The following is a 17,908-nucleotide window of genomic DNA, read 5'->3' on the forward strand; positions in this document are numbered from 1 at the left end:
TGTCGGCGGAAATATTTCGCAGCTTTCCCCCTATTTTTCCCAGCTTGTTTACAATTATTATCGAACCATGGTTACGTATATGAGGGTTTGCAGAGGACGTAGGAATGCTTTCGTTTCCAATAGCATTTAATATATCTGAACAACAGTTGTATAGGATCAGGATAATTCCTGAAACTGTCAGGTTTTAGTTTTTCAGAACATCCTGTTTGTTATTTTGTTTGGAATAAAGTACCAATTGGCCTTTGTAAAGTTTCACCTAGTTGAAGGTGGTTCGTGAGACGGAATAATAGTTGTAAGTATTGTTGGAAAATGGTCACTTCCACTAAGGTCATCAGGAACCGATCATTCGAATTCATTCAAGATACTTGAATCTGTCAGTGAAAGATCTAGTGCCAGTGGCAGGATGCAGATAGGTGTTATTACCATCATTGAAGATGCAGAAATCATTGTTTGAGATAAAATCTTCAAGGACTTTTCCCTTATTATTTATATCAGTACTCCCCCATAGGGGAATATGACGGTTTAAATCGCCCATGATGATACGGGGTTTCTGGAGCTGATCGTACAAAGTCTGAATATCTGATTGACGGGTGGTTGAGGAAAGTGGAAGATACAGTGAACACAGTGTAAACACCATGTTTAAAGTAACACGGACAGCAACAGCTTGTAGAGTAGTGTTGAGTGGAACAGGGCTATGGATAATGCCCTGCTTCACCAGGATAGAAGAACCTCCTGTAGCTTTATCACCAGGAGGGGGAAACGAGTGGTAAGAACTGTACTGACGGATATCAAATAGATCTGTGTTTTGCCGGGGGTATATATATACCAAGATTCCATCCGTCCGTCCGTCCGAAAACTTTGTCCGCGCGATTTCTCTTAAACTATTCAGTGGATTCATCTCAAACTTAGTACATATAATCTGTGTCATATGGAGGGGTGCAGTCAAAAGAAAAAAAATGTTTTTATCTATTTTCCATTTTTTTAATGAATTTTTCAAACCCAAACGTCCGTCTGAAAACTTTGTCCGCGCGATTTCTCTGAAACTATTCAGTGGATTCATCTCAAACTTAGTACATATAATCTGTGTCATATGGAGGGGTGCAGTCAAAAGAAAAAAAATGTTTTTATTAATTTTCCATTTTTTTATGAATTTTTCAAACCCTAAAGGCTTACCCTATCCTAGGTATTTATTTTGTAACTACTGACACACTAGGCGGGTCGGGGGTATTAGTGAGCCACGCTCACTTTTGCACTTGTTAGATATGTTTCTTGGACAAAAGCTGAAAGTTTAAAATCTGGGACTAAAAGTTGTATTTCATTAAAATTCTTCTTTACACCTCTGCAATTTCATTGTATTTTGATTTGTGGATTCATGGTTGTGCTTCCACAGGAAAAATGTAATGCGAACGTGAGGAAGACTTGGTGGTACTCCTATTTGCTTAGTTTGAAGATGGAGATACCTCCATGTCCAGGGGACCAAAGGTGTTATGGACCTCTCCTGGGACCTCTTAGGGAGAGGTGGCCTTTGGTGTTTGCGGTTGTTCTCTTAGCTGCTTGTTTTTCAATAATTACTTTTCTCTGTTTGTAAGTTCAGCAATTTCTGGTACTGGTTCTGGTTCAGGTGTTGGTTTGGGAGACGCAACATTGTTTACAGTTTTTATGGTTTTGGAGGAGTCACAGACGAAGGTGTCACAGCTGGTTTATTGAATGAAGCAGTGGGAAGTGGCTAGACAGATTTTACCCATGTTAGATCAGTCTGGCATCGATGGAGGCAGTAGTGACAGGAGGACGAGAGACAGCAGCAGAGTAAGAGAGAGTAGAAGTGGTTATGATAATACCTACAACCCTCTTCTTAGCTTCATGGCACGAGAGATTATGTTCAGTTTTGATTTTTAAAATTTGTGATTCGCGTTTCCACACGGCAGGATTTTGCAGAGGCCATATGGTTCCCACCAAAGTTTGCAAACTTCACATCCTTCCTTCCTGCAGTCAGTGGCCTTGTGCTTGTCAGAGGCAGGACTTGGGGCCCATGTACAAACGTTTCGCAGGTGTAGCACCGGAGTGGATTGGGGATATACACCTCCACTCCATTGTTACAGTAACCAGCTTTGATCGATAGAGGGGTAGACGTTCGGGTGAAAGTAAAGAGATAGGTGCTGGTCGGTTGGACCACACCATCCTTCTTGAAAGTAAAGCTGTGACCGAGTGTTGTTTAAGTTCCTTGGCTATATCGTCTTTGGACATGCCGGACAGGCAGCAAGTTCTGTCTTGTGCACTGAGACAACAACCTTCATATTGACAATCTCATTTAATTTGAGAAAATTGACAGACTGTTGTCTCCGTGCACACTCTACAGAACGAAGCTTTGTAACATTTGTAACCTCTCCACAGATACCAACGATACCTTTGTAGATTGCAAATGGATTCAATTTGATTGGTTCGTTGTCTAAAGCTTCTATAACAAAGAAACGTGGCCAAAAGTCGGATCGAGTGGGCGTAGTAGTCTCATCAGATTCAATGTGACGTCTTTTTGAACCAGTGTATTGGGAAGCCATGTCGAACGGAATGTAATGCTGCACCCCCTTTCCCCACTCACCATGGAGTGTCAACAAGGACAGTCTTATGCTGCAGCGGATCTCCAAGCTGCAAAGACTGGGGATAAAGGAGTGTTATACTCCAGCAAATTTGACACAAAGAGCTATAGCATTCTACCAAATGAAAGGTCATGCAGGCTGGTTCGGCCCATGACAATCTATTGGAGAAGTACAGATTTCGGAGGTCAGCATCACAAGATTGGCCCATGAGCCACCGCCATAGGACTCTATGCAAGTTTTACAGATTGATAGATATGATAAACATTTAGAATACCAAAAGTGCGTGAAATAATTTATGCACAGGGCATGACATCACAAGCCGATAGATAGCCGGGGAGGATCTAGGGTAGAATAGGTCTTCAGCAACACATGCTTGCCGTAAAAGACAACAATGCTTGTTGTAAGAGGCGAGTAATGGGATCGGGTGGTCAGGCTCGCTGACTTGGTTGATGAATGTCATCGATCACAATTGCATGGATCGATGCTCATGCCAATCACTGGATTGGCTGGTACAGAATCGATTATTTACAAAACACCGCCATATAGCTCGATTATTGCTGAGTGCTGCGTTAAACAACAAAACTTAAGATTGGGGATTCTGTTTTGATAATCATAATACTAGAATGGAGATATAAATCTCTGGATAATGGGGTGTGCGGGTAGTGGAGAATTAAACTTTATGTTCTGTAGTTTTGTGAATAGTTTATGTGTTACAGCTAGTATCAGCTGAGGAGAGGTGAAATCGGGTTTAACGTCAGGTTCAAGATTATTGCACTTTATTAGCGACGTGCATGCGCGCGTGTGTGTGTCCCACTTAGACAGTATACGGACGCAGGGCCGACAGTCCCCTAAATGCCGAGTGCCGGGCAGGGTAGCAACAAGGACCATATTTCAACCTTTCCGGGCAGGCGCTCTACCACAAGACTACGGAGGCGATTCATTTCACCTGGTTTACTTAAACATATCATTTGAAGGGAATAATATTGTTTACTCCCCCTGACCGGGATAATCCAACGAATACACCAACAGAAAAAGCTTTGGCCAATACGATACGCGAAGGAACTCCTTGTGTCCTTAATCGTGTAATACAGTTGACATCTAAGCGTCTGCCTGAAGACCGCCTTCGTGGTCCAGTGGGTAGAGCGTCTGCCTGAAGACCGCCTTCGTGGTCCAGTGGTTAGAGCGTCTGCCAGAAGACCGCCTTCGTGGTCCAGTGGTTAGAGCGTCTGCCAGAAGACCGCCTTCGTGGTCCAGTGGGTAGAGCGTCTGCCAGGAGTCCGGCTTCGTGGTCTAGAAGTTAGAACGTCTGCCCGGAGAGCGGAAGGTCTGCGGATGGATTTCCGGCCTGTCACACAAAAAGCTGTTATAAGATAGTACTTGTTGTTTCCTTGCCTGGCGTTTAGCATTAAGGGAGGAAATGACTGGTTGGCTCGGAGGCAGTCCACTGTGAACAGCTGAGCCGCGAATGGCAATGTACACCTGCTACGTATATATTTATAGAGGTATCTGTCCTTTCAAGTGCTGTACTCATATAACACATTTATTGATGAGCGGTGAGGTTTGTTCCCAATATATATAAAATACCATTCAGATCGAACACAATACAAAAGGTACGGATTTGGCCCTCGAAAAAAATATATCCTCCGCGAAACAGCGTCCTTTTAATCCCCGGGGATCGAAATTCGGTACAACCAAAACTAGCCCCTTCCCGGTGTTTCCCACGATTTCAAATTACCCGCCCTAAATTCTGTGAAGTTCAGCTTCCGTCTATGGCGCGATTGTTTATTGAGCGCATGTCAGTAACTTACAACGCTGTGGCTTATCTTTCCGGTGAGGTATTTAGTTATCAATTGTGTTCCGATTTATTTTCAAGCGAGTGAAAAGCTGCACAATTAAAACACATCTGTGACGTCATTCCATCGTTTGAACGCTCCATTATTTTTCAGGAATGGAGAGTTGCTTGTCAAGTATCATTTGAATTAATTTCCACATGGAACAGACGAAAACATGTGTCGCCAGCGGGGTTCGAACCCGCATCGTTAGATTTGAAAGCGTGTAATTGTCAATCTCAGCTTCTGCGGCACATGAAGGCATGATGTGATATTAACTATTAAATATTTTCATAATTTTGCATAATGCTTAAAAGCTCAAAATAATATGTATATATTTTGTGTTAGAGAAGGGTTACCGACAACAATGTTCATATTTATAGCAGTTAGATAAACCTTTGACGAGAAATAACAAATTAGGTAACATAAATATCGCTTGTTCGGGGCTCTATATTTTCCAATTATACCCATCAGCATGTGTTAACACTGTGCAAGCGATTGATAAATACTTGTTGAGGACCCAACAAAATGTTGAAGAACCGTGTACCATGTATTGTAAATGTCAGCTCGCGACGGAGCTGGGCGCACGTGCAACAGCGGCAGAGAACGCATTCCTCGTGCATCACGCAAGGTCTACTCACGCAGTATAAATACAGACATCAAAGAGTTCTGGTTTATTTTTCAAATATTTTCAACTACAGAATATTTTGTGAAAGTGTAAAAAGTAGGCATGAGTTTTAAGTAGGGGAATAACCTCGCAACTCTCCATTCCTTAAAAATTAATGGGCCTCGACTCCATTATTTTTAAGGAATGGAGAGTTACTCGGACATTCCCCTCTACGTAGATCCGCACATTGTCTAACTCGTACCGAAGCAAGCGGTCAACAATACTCTCAGTTAGTGATCTCTCGCTAAAACGCTACCTTGAGGTGTGCAAATAATTGATGAGCGTAATAGATAATCAGCGGTTTAACGAAGGTCGGGTGGTAGATGACCAACAAAACAGTATACATGCTCTGTATGCGAGCATAAAGTAAAGATTAGTATAGAAGTCGATTCATAGTGTAAAAAAAAGGATTTATCGAGTATTCATATGCGCTTTCAAAAAACAAAAACACATCGTAACCCTTCAGCGAATAGAAGGTGAATAAACAGGTTTAACAAACTTGGTCAATAAAAGTATGAAATTTGATCACGAAAATGTGTTTGGGCTCTATTCAGAGTTGGGTAAATACTGGAAATATAATATACATTTGTTCAAGTAATTAGATCCAAGCTTAAGACTGTCAATAAACGTTTGCAGGTCAAGTCGAGCGTCATAGTATGTATACGTGATTAAAATTTTACAAACGTCAGCATTGAGAAACGTGTTACCAGAGTCTTCCTAGCTTTGCAGTGTACTTCATTTTGTAGTGTCAGAAACAGGAAATTACAAGATTATATTTCATATTTAGAAATTTAGTATAAATTATATACTTTTACTCCAAATTACTCAGGACTACCATAACCAATCTACACGCCACACTAATGTTTCAGACCCGTGAAGATTCCGGGGTAGAATAGGTCTTCAGCAACCCATGCTTGCCGTTAAAGGCGACTAACGAGATCGGGTGGTCAGGCTTGCTGACTTGGTTGATGCATGTCATCGATCCCAAATGCGCGGATCGATGCTCATGATGTCAATCACTGGATTGTCTGGTCTATTTACAGACCGCAGTCATATAGCTGGTATATTGCAGAGTGCAGTGTAAAATACAATGGTTAAAATTCTTAGACATTGACCTTCCACAATTTGAAATATTTCCCAGATCAAGATTCATTTCTGCCCTGTGAGCCTATTGCAGAACCTTTCCAATGAAAGAAAACTGTCAAATCAGCAATGTTGTAAGAGCACACCCTGGATTGGTTTAACGCCGCACGGCCTGTAAATAACCGAGTCTGGACCAGGTAATCCAGTGATTTATATCATGAGCATCGATCCACATAATTTCACACCCTGGAACGAGCAAATCATGACTGATCAAGCTACGTTACATGCAGACTATCCATCCCCAATCTTAGCTCCAACAAGCACAAGGGACCCTTGTGAATGAAAACAAAGCAGTAATTACTTTGACATTTTTTATTTTTTTTCGTTTGAAGTGTGGCAATAAAATTAAGTCCTTAATGTCCAAGGATTCTTTTCCTTCTAAATTCTTTTCGGTGCAATTTAGATTGTAGCAACCATGTAGACCAAGAAATTAAAACAAGCTGAGCGAGCATTTCCATTGAACAGATTACAATAAGCAGACTGATGGTTCCGATGTTATAATTTGCTTTGCCCTTGGCAAGCCACGGGTCTTTATCCCGAGCTAATCATTTCTTCTTCTGTGCGGCCTTGGTGGTCTTTCCTGTAACCTCTTTCTTGGTGACCTCCTTGATGACACCAACAGCAACTGTCTGCTTCATGTCACGGACGGCGAAACGTCCCAGTGGTGGGTATGAGGAGAAAGCCTCCACACACATGGGCTTGCTGGGAAGGCAGACAATCATGGCTGCATCACCAGACTTGACACTTTTGGGGTTTTCCTCCAGCTTCTTGCCAGAACGACGATCACACTTTTCTTTGATCTCGCTGAATTTCACAGCAATATGGGCTGTGTGGCAGTCCAAAACTGGGGAATAACCATTCTTGATCTCGCCGGGGTGGTTCAAGATGATAACCTGAAACAAAAGTGGTCCAGTAACAAACATCCAAGGAGTTCCATAAATACCTCTGCTAAAGTGACAATGTTTTAAGTAACATGAAGCTGACATCAGGATACTTGGAAGTCGGGGATTTATCTGGGATTCCAAACTAAGTACCCTTGTCAGGCAAATTGGGAAAATAAAAGAAAAATTATGTCCAGCTCAGTATTACAATCTTTCTGCAAGTACAATGGCATATGCCACCCTTAATTTAACCATGGTCCCAATAGACTTAAAAAATCAAGTTCATGGCATGGGCAAATTAATAGATACTTTTAAATAGTATGAGCAACAAGGACCTAATTGCATCAAGCCCTAGGGCACAGGATTTCACATCACATACCATATACAGACAAGTCTGATAAGGAGCCAAAAACACAATAGCAAGTGGGGCTTTCTAAACCCAATCACAAACACACATTAAATTTTGTAACAATGTTAGAAATTGGCATTACTCTTCTGTCAACCTACCAAAGAATTAAGGCATCAAATTGTCTAGTGGAAACTTGATCTTTTTTAAGGTTTGGCCATTTTATTATAAGGATTAAAGGACAAATCTGTTAGTTTCTATTGCTGGAACACTAAACCCAAAGAATGGAAACCAACCTGAGCATAGAAGCTAGCACACTCCTTGGGAGCATCATTCTTGCTGTCACCAGCGACAAAGCCACGACGAAGTTCCTTGACGGAGACGTTCTTCACATTAAAGCCAACATTGTCGCCAGGCAGAGCCTCGGGGAGGGACTCATGGTGCATTTCAACGGACTTCACCTGAAAAATGTCAAAGGAAAACACTCAAGTTGTGTTAACTTAGCCAGCAAACATACTATCCAAATATTTGCCTTTTGTATGTTGTTTTCATATTATACAAGAAATTGTAGACATTGACAATCTTGACTACCAAACTGACATTTTAAAAAATATCGGGTAAAACAGTGGTTTTTAATGCTGCACTCGGCAACATTCCAGCTCTACAACGCCAGTCTGAAAGCAGACAATCTAGTGAAAGATACCATGAGAAATGATCCATGCGATCAATGTACTGAGATAAGCAGCAAGTCACCGAGACACCACCCATTCCATTTGGTAGCCTGTTAAGAGAAGCATATATTGCTGGGGACATGCAATAACATTGTCTGATAACTTCTTCAATAGTTTCATACCTCAGTTGTGAGTGCAGATGGGGCAAAGGTGACGATCATACCGGGCTTGAGGATACCAGTTTCAACTCGTCCAACAGGCACAGTTCCAATACCTGGAAGTAGAGAGAATCATGAAAAAAATTAATCTGAAAGAACATGGCTCTGAAATGTAAAGTGCACTCATTATCTTTTTCAGTAGCTGTGCATCATCGAGTACCTAACCCTATTTACAACCTATCAGTAGGATATTTATAAAATTAGCAATTGTAAGTTTGTTACTATTTTGTCAAGTTGTAATTCTGGCAAGACATGTCAGACTGAATTTTGTCTTATGTGCAAAGCATGTGAACCTATGAAAAAAAACCCAAAAAAACCTTTCAACTTTTCAAACATGGCCAAGACAGTGTATTCATTCTTCTAAGACTTGGGTCACCAGCTAAAATCTTGTAGCAAGGAAAAGTTAGTTCGTTTTTATTAAGTTTTAAATTTCTATTGCTGATGGGCATAGAAGGCAACATTGCCATTTTTAGTAGTACCCGGAGAGAATGTCATTTACATTTGGAAAACGGTAAACATTTTCACTTACTAAATGATTTAATAAAAATCAGCAACTACCAAATATTTCTTGAACTATTCATATAGTACATCGGACAGGATTCTCATGCATCAAATTCTCATGCAATCTTGAAAGTAAATTACTTCAAGTCCTTTTTAAAAGCCATTTTTCACCCACACCCCTCGAGTTCACTTTTACATTCAGTACTCTAAATTGATAATCATGATGAAATTGTAGGCACCTCAAATGTGACTAGTGCTATTCCAAAAGCTACTTATGTCTAAGTTGGGGCCCACTTGACAGTCAATATTACAGAAAGACAAATACATCGAAAACATTACCTTGGTTATTTTCAAAAAAAGGTATCCTAAGTTGGGGAATAAATATACTGAAACATTTGCCAAGGACCACACCTTTGATTACAGATGACTATGTTGGTCCTATTTATAAACACTATACACATAACTTAAAAGTTTTAGAGTATGAAACCAGAAAATGTACCGCCAATCTTGTAGACATCCTGCAGGGGGAGACGCAGGGCCTTGTCTGTGGGTCTTTGTGGGGGTAGGATGCTGTCAAGAGCATCAAACAGGGTCTTGCCACTGGCATTGCCCTCCTTCCTCTCTACAGCCCAGCCCTTGAACCAGGACATCTTCTCAGATTGCTCAAGCATGTTGTCACCATGGAAGCCAGAGATTGGCACAAATGCAACAGCCTTGGGGTTGTATCCAATCTTCTTGATGTAGCCAGACACTTCCTTCACGATTTCGTCATATCGTGCCTAAATGGGAAAAAGGATAAGGTAACGGGATAAGAAATAAATCCCAAAGAGTTGCTAGCCTTGGTACAGAAAATGGCCTTGTAATGTGTAAAGTGGGCTAGTGTCAAGTACTATCTCAACAATAATTAAAGATGCAGGATTAATAACATCTTGCTGAAAGTTAACATTGGCAGTGGAATGAATGAAGCAATGGGGTCCACAATTAAGCTAATTAGTGAACAATGGATGACTAGCAGCATTGTTACCAACTACAAGTAGATAAGTAGAAGTCCACTAAGAAATATTACAAATTTTTTGGGACAGGTTTGACATTTAATTATTACTATGAAATAGAATCCATTTGTTCAAAGAATATGTCGTCATTCTGCCAAGGAAACGAAGTTAATACTTCAGGAGAATATTTGCATTTTTACAAAATATAAACAAGTCAAACAAGAAACTACATTATCTACATTTGTATACCAACAATTCATATATCATTACAAACTAAGCAATTGGCAAGCAGACTGGTAGAAAATATATTATTTTGGGAACTCAAAACTTTAATTCATGTGTTCAGTGAATAACATCTACAAATATTAAAACTAGCATCTTCCCCATATGTTGTGATACGAGTGAAAAACATGTTGACCTGACCACAAAATTAAATTAGAGATAACATGATTTGGGAAGTGCCATAACGTTCTGCTATTTGTCTAACAAAATTACTTGGCATTATGGTGGGCTAAGAATTAGACTTTGTTTCTGTGTGTTGTGTCATTGTTGATGTCTATCTACAGTACAAAATGTCCAAGCACACTTGCAAAGGTTAGATCCATGAACATCTGGGTTCTGCATGCTGTAAGAGGGTGTATTAGAATTGCCACTTACCTCCGAGTATGGTGGAACAGTGCTGTCCATCTTGTTGACGCCGATGATGAGTTGCTTCACACCAAGGGTGTAAGCCAGCAGGGCATGTTCTCGGGTTTGACCCTCCTTGGAGATACCAGCTTCAAACTCACCAACACCAGAGGCAACGATCAGAACAGCACAATCAGCCTGAAATATAGCAAGTCACAATTCACCTCGAGAACATGATTAATTGTGCCCATTACACCAAATCCACACCCACAAGCACTACATATCACTCAGTGAATCGACGTACACCATTTCTATTCAATATTTCAATAACTGTATCAAATGCCTTTTCAAAATCTACAAGTAATAACCTAATATTCGGTAGTGTCTGCACATTTCAGATCATAGATACCAATGTATCTTCCAGACAAATCATTTTCTATCCTCGGTGATCAATAAGGTTCATAATTAATAATTGCAACAGACATTTAATGATTTTACCATGTATTTTCCAAAATCATCCCCAAACAATGATAAAACCCTGCATACAAGATTTACTTAGAAGAGACCGAATATCATTTTGTATGCTACCAAGTAAGAACTATCCTAGTTTCTTTGCAGCAGCCAGAATCAAGTCAACACTTAACTAAACAGTACAAACAGTAATCAAAGGCAGTGGAAAGTGTACTTGCTACTTACAAAACCATACCAACCAAAGAAATTCGTTGACAAACATTGCCTACTCAGTGTGAAATGAACATGTCCAAACCATGGATCACCCGAATCTCGATTGTAAACCCACCTGAGATGTTCCTGTGATCATGTTCTTGATGAAATCACGATGACCAGGGGCATCAATGATGGTGATGTAGAATTTGGTGGTCTCAAACTTCCAGAGAGCAATGTCAATGGTGATACCACGTTCACGCTCGGCCTTCAGTTTGTCCAACACCCAGGCATATTTGAAGGAACCTTTGCCCATCTACAAGTGAAAATAAAACCATATACTATCAGCACAAAAAACAAACATTGCATTTTCCATACTAAGTTTCTGCAGCGTTAGAAATTGGCACCAGTCCTTTACTCTTAACTGTCCAGTAGTTAGGTATCCGGAGGACTAGTAGAAAATAACCTTTTTCATGGATTTTGCTATGTTATAAGGACTAGTGGAATAAAACTGATAGTTTCTGTAGCCATTTTTGTAAATGGTTTGAAAATTTAAAGAAAAATAAAGAACCTACTTCCTGAGCCTCCTTCTCGAACTTCTGGATAGTTCTCTCATCGATACCACCGCACTTGTAAATAAGATGGCCAGTGGTAGTAGACTTGCCAGAATCTACGTGGCCAATGACCACAATATTGATGTGGATCTTTTCCTTTCCCATGGTTCGTTAGTGCTTGGATGCTGGGGAACAAAATACAGCCATAACTTAAAACATAGAAAGGCTCCAATCAATACGAGATATAGGGCCGCAATATATTAATAACAAATCCGCGTGGGCAAACGTTATAGTCGACACACCTACATATCTTACATTCACTGTCACCATTCCTCAGACCACGTGGTATCAAAGATGGCGGACGAGTATTTGTCATGAAACGAGTCGAGATTCTAAGACTGACCACAACATGGATAAGATTCACGATGAGACGTCACAGTCACAACCATTATAAATCAAATACCACATTTGATATGTAAACCAGCAATTTGTGTCTACATCTGAGACAATACCTATCACCGGCGCAGTCTACCGGTGCTACCATATTTCCCCCCCAAATTGATCCAAACATTGTATCGTCGCTGCGTTAGGCTAGTAGGCACGTAAGAACATTGCAGACGCGTTATTCCAAAAGAGCCATACATTTTACGCCAAATCTCATAATTTACCATTAGACTAGACTTCACTTTTACTTTAAGAAATGTTGAAATTATTTCGGAAATTAACACCTACTTGGTATCTAATCCGTAAATTCAAGGCAAATATTTTGAAAAGCAGGACAGACTAATTATATCCAGAAAAATAAACCATATGTAACAAGTTGAGGTACAGCCTTCCTACCGGCATGTCGACGTGGTAGAAATGAGTCGCGGCAGGTGCAGCCGGCATCTCGAAAATACACGATAATACAAGTATACAGCTACACAAAAAGTCACCATTGGTCGGCATGTTGTTCATTCAGACAGTATCTGTTTCCACAAAGGGAGATGACAAGAAATAAGTCTAGATTTAACAAGGATTTACATTCCCATACATTCTCACCTCGCTCTCAATGGATGCCACCGCAAGTAAAAGGACTGATAGGAGGAAGTCACGTGATATATATACCGGGCCTAGAGGGGTACCCCCTATTGACGTCACAGTCGAGGCATTGCCTCAGAATATGTAACATCCGGTTAAAATGAATTGTACTTGGTGTACGAGTAATTTTATATGAAGATATAAAGCAGTGTTTGTTTTAAGAATTAAAACTTTTCTTCACACTAAAATTCCATAAACAAAAAGTGTGTAATGCTTTAATAATTTAACGCATTTAGAGTTATCAGATAATAGTTTAAAGAAGTTGAGCATACATTGTGTCATACTACATTTTATTTGTTTCATGAATGTTGCATCCTTAAGAAACACCAACATGGCGCTGCCCATGTCCACATGATTTCGGTGTCAGTTGGCAACAAACATTTTCAATACGGGCAATGACTTCGCTTTTTTATGGCATGTTCTCAACGTTAACTAGGTCCATGAAGGTAGCTGTTTTCCCATTAATGAATTTTCCCGCTTATATAAATGTGTGCATTTGCATGGACAAAGACATAGCCATGTGAGAAGTAAAGTCTTTCACTTACCTTGTGTCTTAAATAACTGGAATGTATACAGCGTCTAGTATTATATCCTATTTCGTTACACGTCAATGTGTTTGTGAAAGAGCTTCGTGCCCGGCGCTGTTTTATATCGTTAAAGCTTGGAGTTACATAACAACACGGGACGCCCAAGAAACCCAATCAGATCGAGATATGCAAATTACGAACTCATCTTCGACAAATTCACTCCTCACCGTTCCTTCATTAATCCAATAGGGGCCCGTAAACCATGTCTAAAATGAGATGTGGACTACTAGATAAATGGTGTCAACCCCTGTGCATTCGTTTTTCATTTTTGAATATGAAATCAGTGAAAATCTCTCATATGTTGAAATGAGAACAAGAGTTGACTTATGGATTTCAATTTGATTCTTCAATGCTTGGATTTTAGTTGGAATATATGATTTAAAGTCAACACTGCCTTCATTGATAGTACAGCTTCTTAAATGCCACATACAGATATATGTTGAAATTATGGAGTATGATGATTTGGGTAATGTCTGACAAGATCATTATGTCGGACACATTCATTCTAATGTCAGACAGGTTCAAGGTTATGTCAGATACGCTCAGGACATTGTCTGATTGCCACATGCCAAAGGAGAAGAAGCTAATCTGTAACCTTTCCTTGACGACTTATGATTTCACTACAAATACATTTTGCTCATTCTCATAGTACCTGGAGAGAAATGTTCAATGTCCTGGCTTTATTATTAACATATTGATTATACAAGATTTAACTACAATTTAGAGCTATCCACCAGAGGTACCCAAGTCATTAAGTGTTTTGTATCTCAGGTGGGCCTAGAACACGGGACCATGTTGCTGAAATCGACAAGTGTCACATCAGCTGGCGTCCAACACAGTCAGATTCGAGGACGCTACGTAGACTGGAGGATGAGACGAGACGGGCTGCGGAGGCAGATGATACAGGAACAGTTCCCTGAGAGACTTCGGCTTAATACAGTTAGGAAGAACAACATTCTTCCCAAGGAACTACAGGTTCTAAAATCTCTAATGTTTCAACTCACTCACTTACTCTCTTGTACCAACTCACTCACTCACTCACTCACTCTTATGTACCAATCGCATTCACTCTACTGTTCTAACTCACTCACTCTACTGTTCCAACTCACTCATTCTAATGTTCCAACTCACTCACTCTAGTGTTCCAACTCACTCATTCTAATGTTCCAACTCACTCATTCTAATGTTCCAACTCCATCACTCCCTCACTCACTCACTCTAGTGTATTGCTCATTTGCAAATTCAGGCTTCCCTGGCTGAAAGTCATCCTGCTCGACCTTATTGTCTGTCTGTCCATGATCTCTCTCTGGGTTAAATGTTTGTGTATCTGTAGGTGATACCAAGTGGGTTAAATGTTTGTGTATCTGTAGGTGATCCCAGGTGGGTAAAATGTTTTTGTATCGGTACGTGATCCCAGATGGGTAAAATGTTTGTGTATTGGTACGTGATCCCAGGTGGGTAAAATGTTTGTGTATCGGTACGTGATCCCAGGGGGGTAAAATGTTTGTGTATCTGTAGGTGGTCCCAGGTGGGTTAAATGTTTGTGTATTGGTACGTGATCCCAGGTGGGTAAAATGTTTGTGTATTGGTATGTGATCCCAGGGGGGTAAAATGTTAGTGTATCAGTACATGATCCCAGGTGGGTAAAATGTTTGTGTATCGGTACGTGATCCCAGGTGAGTTAAATGTTTGTGTATCGATACGTGATCCCGGGTGAGTAAATTGTTTGCGTATCTGTAGGTGATCCCAGGTGGGTTAAGTGTTTGTGTGTCGGTACGTGATCCCAGGTGGGTAAAATGTTTGTGTATCGGTACGTTATCCCAGGTGGGTAAAATGTTTGTGTATCGGTACGTTATCCCAGGTGGGTTAAGTGTTTGTGTCTCGGTACGTGGTCCCAGGTGGGTAAAATGTTTGTGTATCGGTACGTTATCCCAGGTGGGTAAAATGTTTGTGTATCGGTATGTTATCCCAGGTGGGTAAAATGTTTGTGTATCGGTACGTGGTCCCAGGTGGGTAAAATGTTTGTGTATCGGTACGTTATCCCAGATGGGTAAAATGTTTGTGTATCGGTACGTGATCTCAGGTCTCTGATTCAAGTTTATGAGGCCGACACATTGAATTCCCTTTTGCCCATTACTTAGCCATTATCCATGTTGGAGATGGCATTGAGTTTTGTTTTATTGAAACCTCTATTACTTATTTTTGCATTTTCTTTTGTACCTCTTTATTATGATCTGTATAAGCTAATGTTGCCAACATCCGACTTCTCACCAAGTGAGATACATTGATGAATGTAACTTTACTACTTAAACATCAACTTGTCAAGAAAACTCATTAAAACACAAGACCGCCTCCGTGGTCTAGTGGTAGAGCGTCCGCCCGGGGAGCGGAAGGTCCGGGGTTCGATCCCTGGCCGCTTCATACCAAAAGACATTAAAAGATTGTACTTGTTGTTACCCCGTCTGGCGCTCGACATTAAGGGGCTAAAACAAGGACTTGTTGGCTCGGAGTCAGTATACTGTGTCTGAGTGGGGTATTCATGCTAAACTGCGGCAGTGAGCTAGCACTATAAATCATCATCAGTCCAGACTAGTACAAGCAGCCACACACACACACACACACACACACACACACACACGTGCATGCACGTCGCTATATAAGTGCAATAATCTTGGACGCGCTGTTAAACCCAATTTCACCTCACCTCACCTCACCTCACCTCACCTCACCTCACCTCACCTCACCACCTCACCTCACCTCACCTCATTAAAACACACGTCTCAAAAAAACTAATCCTTTCTTATAAACCTCACTCTACCTACCAGCTCGATCAAGAACGTTCTACATGAATCCTTTTGGGGCTTAATTTGAAATAATATCTCAGATAAGTGTATTTGAAAGTTTTAATATTCCTGCTTTTAAGTGTGAGGATGAATGAAATCAAACTGACCTTCTTCAGAGTTTGGTATCTTAAAATTATGCTCATCAGTTGCAGCAGTTTTTTCACTTAATGTTATACTTCTCAACAGCATGTGAAGTAATACAAGCAACAAGCAATGATTCTGTGATTGTTTCAGGAGCTTGCTGATGCTGAGGTTGCAACCCTTCCGCCTAACTCCAGTATTGTGAAGATAAGGAATCGGTGTGTCGTCACCTCCAGGCCACGTGGTGTTCAAAGAAAATGGCGGATTAGTCGTATTGTGTGGCGACAGTTAGCAGACTACAATCAGTTGTCAGGAGTGACGCGTGCGGCATGGTGATATTTACAAAATGTGGATCTTGTTTAGCCCAGGAAGAACAAGGCAGCAGATTGTCATGTTGTGAATGTGTTTTCCATTGTTATCGCCAAGTTTGTCAAGATGTGTTATGCATGTTTATATGTAAAATTAGAAATATTAAATGTGTTTGATATGACTTTTGTACTGTTTTCTCGCGTACCCATTGGTTGATGGTGAACATTTCCAAGGTACTTTTGTATTAGGGTGCAGATCCTACAATTCTGGCAGGAGAATCACCAAACTGTTCTGTGAAACATCCTCACTGAAATGTGTGTGTTGGAGTTTATAGTATACTTGATCCTTTTAGAAGATGAGGAACTGTCTAAAACATGCTTATTGTAAATGTGGTTACACAACTCCATTGCGAGGGCAATATATCAGTACGACTGAACACCACAGCCTTCTGGGAAGTAGTAATAAGGTCATAAAAATGGCATGTTTCCAGACTTTGATCACTGGGATTTGATAGGGATGATGATGATTCAACAAGCCAGCAAGGGGGGGGCGGCGTCGCAGACGGCATGTCCCGGGGGCAGGGTTTATAATGAAGGCTGCCAACATGCGAGGTTGACATTAAAAAACACTACACGCCTTCAGTATATCCAGAAGACTTCGTTTTAATTATATGGTGCGTATTAAGTGTTGCATGATGCGTGGAGGGTGTATCTTCCAGCCTTTCATTTTGACAAGAGCTTTACAAAAAGATATGTAACACAAGTATTCACATGGTGTGTGTCACCCGCTACCGACCAAAGTCGTCTCAAACCTCACAACAAACACGGTTAAACACTCAGGCGTTACCCACCATATGATAACTCCCATGAAATACCAAGTCGACCAACTGTATATGGTATGGTGAAAAGGAACTATTTTATACGACTCCGTGTTTTCATCGCTTTAGGAACAGTCGTGCTGCTGGTCCCATGTAATTTGACAGTCCAAAGGTTCATGGTTAGTTTCCCAGACGGACATTACTGATTGTGTATGTGTATGACACGTTAATATCTATGAACGGAAAGTGAAAACATGCAGACCACAAAGAAACACAGCACTATCATTCCCACAGTGAACAGTGGTGAAAGAAAGTGGTGGCACTACAGAGACGGATCCAGGATTATATAAAGGGGGGTTCCGCTTAGACCGTTTGTAACGTAAGTGTGTGTGAGGGGGAGAAGAGGGTCCACCCTAAAGCTTAACAAAAAAATCAAACACTTTTTATAAACAATAACTTCTTTTTATTAACCAAATGAACATGTTATGCCATGCAATGTGTTAAC

The 17,908-nt window shown here is 40.6% G+C and overlaps 2 protein-coding genes across 2 annotated transcripts; one reads left to right on the plus strand and one right to left on the minus strand.

Moving 5' to 3' along the window:
• Positions 1–6,530: 6,530 nt before the first annotated feature.
• Positions 6,531–12,813, minus strand: LOC139471030 (elongation factor 1-alpha). The gene is made up of 8 exons (XM_071253333.1): positions 12,728–12,813; positions 11,708–11,871; positions 11,269–11,448; positions 10,500–10,667; positions 9,350–9,629; positions 8,314–8,405; positions 7,757–7,921; positions 6,531–7,126 (listed from the first exon to the last, which is right to left on the minus strand). Exons 2-8 carry the CDS (start codon positions 11,849–11,851, stop codon positions 6,779–6,781), a joined length of 1,377 nt encoding a protein of 458 aa, XP_071109434.1. The 5' UTR covers positions 11,852–11,871; positions 12,728–12,813; the 3' UTR covers positions 6,531–6,778.
• A 273-nt stretch (positions 12,814–13,086) lies between these two features.
• On the plus strand, positions 13,087–16,767 carry LOC139471037 (small ribosomal subunit protein uS14m-like). Its single transcript, XM_071253342.1, has 3 exons — positions 13,087–13,212; positions 14,125–14,328; positions 16,431–16,767. The coding sequence occupies exons 1-3, from the start codon at positions 13,162–13,164 to the stop codon at positions 16,611–16,613; spliced, it is 438 nt and encodes a 145-aa protein (XP_071109443.1). The 5' UTR covers positions 13,087–13,161; the 3' UTR covers positions 16,614–16,767.
• Positions 16,768–17,908: the final 1,141 nt, after the last annotated feature.

This window comes from Haliotis cracherodii, unplaced genomic scaffold, assembly GCF_022045235.1.
Source record: "Haliotis cracherodii isolate W230 unplaced genomic scaffold, xgHalCrac1.p SCAF_1, whole genome shotgun sequence".
Taxonomy (NCBI): Eukaryota; Metazoa; Mollusca; class Gastropoda; order Lepetellida; family Haliotidae; genus Haliotis; species Haliotis cracherodii.

Coding starts and splice junctions, on each gene's coding strand:
- LOC139471030 (XM_071253333.1), bottom strand. CDS start 11,851: ATGGGAAAGGAAAAGATCCACATCAATATTGTGGTCATTGGCCACGTA. Junction 9,630..10,499: donor CTGTTCCACCATACTCGGAG/GTAAGTGGCAAT, acceptor TTTCCCATTTAG/GCACGATATGACGAAATCGT. Junction 7,127..7,756: donor GTGCTAGCTTCTATGCTCAG/GTTGGTTTCCAT, acceptor CTTTTGTTTCAG/GTTATCATCTTGAACCACCC.
- LOC139471037 (XM_071253342.1), top strand. CDS start 13,162: ATGACTTCGCTTTTTTATGGCATGTTCTCAACGTTAACTAGGTCCATG. Junction 13,213..14,124: donor CGTTAACTAGGTCCATGAAG/GTAGCTGTTTTC, acceptor TTTGTATCTCAG/GTGGGCCTAGAACACGGGAC. Junction 14,329..16,430: donor TTCTTCCCAAGGAACTACAG/GTTCTAAAATCT, acceptor TGATTGTTTCAG/GAGCTTGCTGATGCTGAGGT.